This window comes from Pseudochaenichthys georgianus, chromosome 7 (genome assembly GCF_902827115.2).
Source record: "Pseudochaenichthys georgianus chromosome 7, fPseGeo1.2, whole genome shotgun sequence".
In the NCBI taxonomy this organism is placed as follows: domain Eukaryota; kingdom Metazoa; phylum Chordata; class Actinopteri; order Perciformes; family Channichthyidae; genus Pseudochaenichthys; species Pseudochaenichthys georgianus.
In genome coordinates this window covers 1018827-1026326 of record NC_047509.1, presented here as the reverse complement: position 1 = coordinate 1026326, position 7500 = coordinate 1018827, and the positions used below count along the sequence as shown (strand labels likewise).

At 40.8% G+C, this 7500-nt stretch overlaps 1 protein-coding gene across 1 annotated transcript in view; it reads left to right on the top strand.

Moving 5' to 3' along the window:
* The window catches only part of LOC117449514 (voltage-gated purine nucleotide uniporter SLC17A9-like), a 19906-nt gene that overhangs the window by 5256 nt on the left and 7150 nt on the right, over positions 1-7500 (top strand). The window contains exons 4-9 of the mRNA XM_071203662.1: positions 1221-1320; positions 1883-2046; positions 2418-2481; positions 3269-3365; positions 3452-3539; positions 3735-3769. Coding sequence (XP_071059763.1) covers positions 1221-1320; positions 1883-2046; positions 2418-2481; positions 3269-3365; positions 3452-3539; positions 3735-3769 — 548 coding nt within the window. The remainder of the gene's footprint in view (positions 1-1220; positions 1321-1882; positions 2047-2417; positions 2482-3268; positions 3366-3451; positions 3540-3734; positions 3770-7500) is intronic.

The following is a 7500-nucleotide window of genomic DNA, read 5'->3' as shown; positions in this document are numbered from 1 at the left end:
AAACCAAGACCTCCACTAAGTCTGTTTGCACACACACATTAAAGGTCACCTATTATGCAGAATCCTCTTCTTCATGTCTCTTCTACATCAACATGTGTCCCCTCTTCCTCATGTCTCTTCTACATCAACATGTGTCCCCTCTTCTTCATGTCTCCTCTACATCAACATGTGTCCCCTCTTCCTCATGTCTCTTCTACATCAACATGTGTCCCCTCTTCTTCATGTCTACATCAACATGTGTCCCCTCTTCTTCATGTCTCTTCTACATCAACATGTGTCCCCTCTTCTTCATGTCTCTTCTACATCAACATGTGTCCCCTCTTCTTCATGTCTCTTCTACATCAACATGTGTCCCCTCTTCTCCATGTCTCTTCTACATCAACATGTGTCCCCTCTGTGGAAAGAGACTCTGAAAGTTTCAGGAACAAAGATTCTCTCTCTTTTTGATTTCTATAAAAACTTGTCTGAAAATGAGCTGATCAGATTGTGGTAACTTTGTGATGTCATAACGATGTTTTGTCTTGTGTCACCTTTAGCCAATCAGCAACCAAGGTACCCCCCCCCCCCCCTATCACCTGAATCTCCTCCTAGAGCAGCATTGAGTTCTTTGTAACTAAATCTCTCTCAGAAGGGCGCGAGGAGGGGCTCCTTATTTTCATCTAAAGTAACAGACAGAGAATCAGCACACAATTATTTTTACATATTTTATTCCAATTCTATTTCTACGATTTAATCATATTCATACTGCTATATTCTACTATATTTTTTTATTGTTATTACAGTTTTCTTCAAATAGTTTTCTGTGTTTTTAATGTAGTTAAATTCCTCGTATGTGTTAACCTACTTGGTAATAAACCTATTTCTGATTCTGATTTCCATCAGTGACAGATCACGGGCGTTCCTCTATTCGTCCCAAAGAGCGGACGTTTAGAAAGTTACAGCAAAGAGACAGTATTTAGAAAAGTGGCATGCACACATATTAAAAAATCAACATCTAATAATAATGACACTCCAAGTAGCAGCATTGTACACGTGAGTGAAACAATGCTGATGGTGTAGGTGCTAGCTGAATCTGTTCTTCCTTGTCCTGAGCTTCATCCTTATCAATGAAACGTGTCCCCAATGTGAGAGTGAATGCGTCTCTGTTTTGTTGATTGTAATTAAAGCTTGACTTTATCAACGATGAAATCTGAGGAAACTGAGTGTGTAATGTCTTATAGGAGTTTTTTTTCCGTCTTTGGCCAGCCTCTGCTCTCAGAGAGTTCTGGAAGGAGAGAGAGGGTTTCTGATGAGCGCCATGAACAGTGGGGCAAATCTGGGGTAACACACACACACACACACACACACACACACACACACACACACACACACACACACACACACACACACACACACACACACACACACACACACACACACACACACACACACACACACACACACATACAGAGTGGTGGAAAGTACGTAATTACATTTACTCCAGTACTGCACTTAAGTACTTTTTTGACATACTTCCTTGTAATGCTACTGCACTACATTCATTTCACTTTCATAGTTACTTTGTACATGCAAAACTATAATACTGAATAGATTATTACATCTATAAATAACAATAAAATAAAAACTAGGTTTAAATTAATAACACACTGCCATAAGTACTCATTCTGCATAATGAGTACTTTTACTTTTGATAATTGAAGTACACACACACACACACACACACACACACACACACACACACACACACACACACACACACACACACACACACACACACACACACACACACACACACACACACACACACACACACACACACACACACACACACACACACACACACACACACTCCATGTCTGACGGCTTTCTGCTGCTGTTTCAGGGCTCTGACGGCGGGGGGGATGGGCTCTCTGATGCTGGAGGAGTACGGCTGGGAGAGTTTGTTTTACAGCATCGGAGTTCTGGCCGGACTCTGGGCTCTCGTCGTCTGGCTGTGTTTACTGAAAGGTACAGAACCTACACTCCCAGAATGCAACAGGACAACAGGTCTTCTATTGTTGTTGTGTCGCTGCTCTAATTGACCTGTTTTGAATGTTATCATCCCGCTGAACGCCCGTTATCGCCCACATTCAAATACTTCAGACGGGACAAAGTGCATGTTGCAGAAGTGAAACTTAAAGAGGAGCTTCGCCATTTTAAACCTGGTCTTTATATTCAGAAAAGGTCAGGTTGGGATCAAATGATGATGATTGTTGAATGCATTATCACTACATTGATTGAGTGATTGAAGTGATCCATGCTCCCAACTGTGTTTGATTGGAAGGGCTGAAAAAAGACACAAGACATCAACAACAACAACAAAATATTTGTTGTTGTTTCAGGAGTAGAAGCACCCTCGAGGCCGAAGGACCCGAAAGACCCGAAAGACCCTCAGTGGAGTTTATCCAGATGGCTGAGTCTCGTCAAAAAGCCTCCTGTCTGGTACTGCTTTATATCATTTATTTACTTTCTGCAGAGGTGTAAAGTGACTAAGTAGATATACTCAAGTACTGTACTTAAGTACACGTCTCAGGTACTTGTACTTTAATTGAGTATTTCCATGTTATGCTACTGTGTACTTTTCCTCCACTACTTGTATTTAATCCCTTTAGTTACTTCACAGATCTGGATGAATGATGTGAAATCTAACCTGTGTTGAATCAGACTTTAGTTCCACCTGGAGTGAATCCACCAGCTACCCTGCAGTCTACAAAGCCATTCAGACGAGCTGCACCTTCACCAGCTTTGAGAACACTTTCATGATCAATCATTATAAAACATATCATATATATTATTCTGAAATGGACCAATCTGCACAATGACTACTTTTACTGTCGCTACTTTCACCATATTTTGATGAGAATACTTTTATACTTTTACTTGAGGAACATTTTGAATGCAGGACTTTTACTGTGACAGAGTATTCCTACACTCTGATACTTCTACTTTTACTCAAGTACAAGATCTGAGTACTTCTACTTTTACTCAAGTACAAGATCTGAGTACTTTTACTTTGACTCGAACACAAGATCTGAGTACTTCTACTTTTACTCGAACACAAGATCTGAGTACTTCTACTTTTACTCGAACACAAGATCTGAGTACTTCTACTTTTACTCATGTACAAGATCTGAGTACTTCTACTTTTACTCAAGTACAAGACCTGAGTACTAGCAGTAGTTTTATATTTGTTGTGAGTTTCTAACCTCTCTTTTCTTCCTTCCTACAGGGCCATGATCTTCGCCCACATGTGTCTTTCCAGCTCTTCGGTCACTTTATTATCCTGGTTGCCGACGTACTTTAAAGAATCGTTTCCACACGCCTCGGTACTTGTTATTATCCACTGAGTTCAGCCAGTAATCTCCGCACCAGACTCCTCCGCTGACAGTCCTTAACGTGTGCTCTCTTGCAGGGCTGGGTGTATAACGTGGTGCCGTGGGCTGTTGCCATCCCATCAGCACTGGCAGGAGGGTATTTCTCAGATGTTCTAATACGCCGAGGTATTATATTATGATTATATTTGTTTTGTCTCTGTTCTTATTTTATGTAAAGTGTCTTTGAGCATTAGGAAAAGTGCTATACAAATCCCATGTATTATTATTGAACAAGTGTTATTTTTTTCATTATGTGCATTTGGAGGCGAGTTGCTGTACCTTTCATACAGGAACATTAAAGTTCACTTTTTTCCTCCGTAGGATATGGTGTCTCGTTGGTGAGAAAGATCATGCAGGTAAGACGAATAAATATATAGGTTTTTAGTGCATGTACATAATACAAAATCCCTGTGTTCCCTCCAGAGGGATTTTCTCTAAAACAATAAATGTTCACAAAAATAACTATTTGATAATAGTTTTAAAAAGTGTAAACAAAGTGAGACCAAAGTTGATGAGTGTGTGTGTGTGTGTGTGTGTGTGTGTGTGTGTGTGTGTGTGTGTGTGTGTGTGTGTGTGTGTGTGTGTGTGTGTGTGTGATGAAGCTCTGTGGTGATTGGCTCTGTATGAGGTGTGATTTGTGCCAAAGAACAGATATCTAAGCTAACGTGTCAACGTGCGCCAACGCCTCCATCAATTTTGAATGGGTTGACGTACAATACAGGCGATGTCACGACGTTGTCAGACGTCACGGCGTTGTCAGACGTCACGGCGACGTATCATAGGTGTGCTCAAAGTACGCGCTCACGTGGCGGCCGCGTAGCTTTGAAAGTGCTATCTTTAGATATGCGTGGTGTTGATAACGTGCGTGTGCATTAGCGTGTGAATGACTTACGCCTCACCTCCGTAAGTCATGCCATAAGCATTGAATTCAAAGCTTTATTAGCATGCATATTTACATACAGTATTGCCAAAGCTCTGTGAGGTTAATGGGGCACAGGTGAAAACAATCATGAGCAGGTGACCACAATGACAGGAAGTGTAGACACATGAAATGAGAGGACAGAGTCAACATCAAAATAAAATGCAAGGTGTTCTCTATCTCTCTTTGCTTGATATACTGACACATAACACCCATACACATTACTGATTAAACTGATATCACTATTTAGTTAGGCCTAGTTAAATAAATATAGGCCTACTGTAATTGGAAAAGAATCATGTGTGGTGTCCTTGTTTTGTCCGTCCTTGTAGGTAATTCTTGGTTTTAGAATTAATTCAGTAATGGTGTGTGTGTAACACAGAAATAATACATCATTGGATAATGTTTCTAAAATGAAAATAAGGAAATGTATCAAGACTCAGTGCGAGTTATTACTTTCTTCCTTTACTTTGCATTCTTCAAAAATACACAGACATTGCAGCACATCGTTTCACAGCCTTTCTCAGCAGTAGAGTGATGTGTTGGCGAACCTTTGTTTCCTCCTGACAGCTCACTTAAAGGTATGCTCAATTCAATAGCTTTATTAGCATGACCTCAGTTACATATAGTATTGCCATAGCTCTGTATAGTTGCAACATCTATACAAAATATATATATATACAATACTCCCCCTTGTGGCCAAAGGCGGACACAACTCTTCTCTTCAGATGTATGCTTGAGTGCAGCAAAATGTAGGACTGTGACTATTTTGTCAACTAAACATAAAACAATACATATTTTAGTAAACGGGACATTATAATCTCCACACATTAACTCTATATTTGCCTCTGCCATGGGGCCAAAATGAAACGAAATAAAATAAACAATACATAGGGGTTGCTTCTTCTCTGAACTTCTATAAACTGCATCCCTCTATATCCAGTGGCGTTTGTGGTGGGGCACAAAAAACGTAGATGTTTATAAGCTTCTGCAGTGAGGTTCATGGCTGGCAAGGCACTGACTCTTCAGGTTTACAAATATTATATTTTGACCTAAATCAAAATATAATATTATTTTCAAAAGCTTTTTTTGTCTGATGCTTCAATTAATTTTAAACAGACAGTTCAACAGAAGGATACCCAAAACATGTAATTGTATCATTTAAATATTGAATTGTTCTCTCTTAGTAAGATCCCATTTTCAATAAAATTGCAGTCTTACCTTGACATCAAGATGAAGTCCATTTGCCTATCCTTCTGGACAAAAATCTCTATTACTTTTTTGTAAAAGTCCTCCTTATCTTCTTGTAGTTTCAAAAGTCTATCATACATCTAATCTAATCAATATATTTATGATTCGAAAATTATAAAAGTAGGGTAAACATGTGGATATTAACCGGCTGAACAAAACGTGCATTTATCTAACAGGTTTGTTTCCCACAGATCTTATTTTGAGCTATTTTCTAAAATAGCCAGCTCAAATCTTGCCGAGGGCGGCAAATTGGTCAGGGCCGGCCCTGAGGGAGGGGCAGGATCGGGTTTTGTCCCACATGGCTCTCAACAGCTCAATAGACAATAGGCACACACTGTAGACACTCATTAGAAGAACACAGACTAAAACAGCAATGTACAGACGAATCAGATGATTAAACATGATCTTAAAATGTATTTTATATATTTTTTTATTTTTTTTTTGCATTTTTTTGTAATCATTATTTTTAATACTTTCTGCTGACACTAGGTGGGGCTGTGCCCCACCTGCCCCTAATGACCAGTCGCCACTGTCTATATCAAATAAACCATAAACAAATACATAAAGCCGTGTTCACTGCAGCGATCTATTTCACACACAAAACTATGAAAACTTGGTGATATGGCGTTTTCTCCTGGAGAAAGCGGCGGCGCCAGGGGGTATCTAGGAGTTGCTATAGCAACTCCAACAATTGGCCTAGCAACGGCTTAGCAACCCCATTGTTTTGATATGAAAATGTATCATATTTATACACATTCTCGCAGCCCGCGAGAATGTGTATAAATATGATACATTTTCGCGGGATCTATCAGGGGTGGGTCGTTGTAATTTACTGCGTGAACTGTTACTTGGCTAATTCTCAGTAGATCGAAAATGGAAACATTTCTCACAGTCACAAGTCAGCGTAAACGACCGCAATCTCCAACGGAGCCGGTCCAACCGGACAACCCTGCTATCCACAAGGATCCCGATGTTCACTATGAAAACCGGGAGGATTGGGACCACGAAGAACAGGTGCCCCCGCCAACTGACCCGCTGCACCTGCAGCAGCAGGACCAGCTAGCTGCTACCACGAGCTGCAGTGGAACTAGCGCTGCTCCTCCCGCACCGTGATGATCCACTGCCCTCATTTCCTCCACCCTGCTCTCTGCAGAGCTCCACTCCAGAATATACAAATTCTGCTAGTCAGTGATTCTCAGACACAGCGTCTCACCCTTTGAGCATCTCGGCAGAAATGAGCAGTCGCTCCTCTCAGTTACAAATGGTCATTTTAAATGAATCGAGAATGTGTTGTATTTTCCGACATGGCGCATTGTTCGAGGCGTGCTGACAGTGAGATCTAACATGGGGAATTGTGAATGAGGAGAAGGGAACTGAGGAGGAGGAGGAGGAGGAGGAGGAGGAGGAGGAGGAGGAGAGGAGTCACAGAATGAGGCCAGAGAAGAGGAAAAGTGCGTTATTTAGGCAATGTTGTTGGTGGGAGTTAGGGAGAGACTGCCCGTTCCAGGTGTGTGTGTATGTGTGTGCGTTTTCCGGTGTGTGTCACGTGAAAGTCATGAGTGTTACACTATTGATTGGTTCTGTAAATAAAGAGAACGTTTTCGACATTGAAGGCTTGAGTGATCTTGAATAGCGGTGAACGCCACAATATGAACAGGCTCGTGCTTGGCCCACTGGTATTGTTTGTTTATTTTGAAAATTAACTAGCAACGCTGTGCTGTCATATAGCAACTGCTAAGCTACTGCAGCAAAAAAATCCTGGCGTCGCCCATGAGACCAAGGGAAGACAGGCTTCTCCTGTTTTTTCAGCCTTAGTTATCATTTTAATAATTACAAATATATATTCTTGTCTGTGGTTGTTTTTGCGTTCAGGGCATACAAGGGGTGTAACATTATTTTAATACCAAAACTATATTG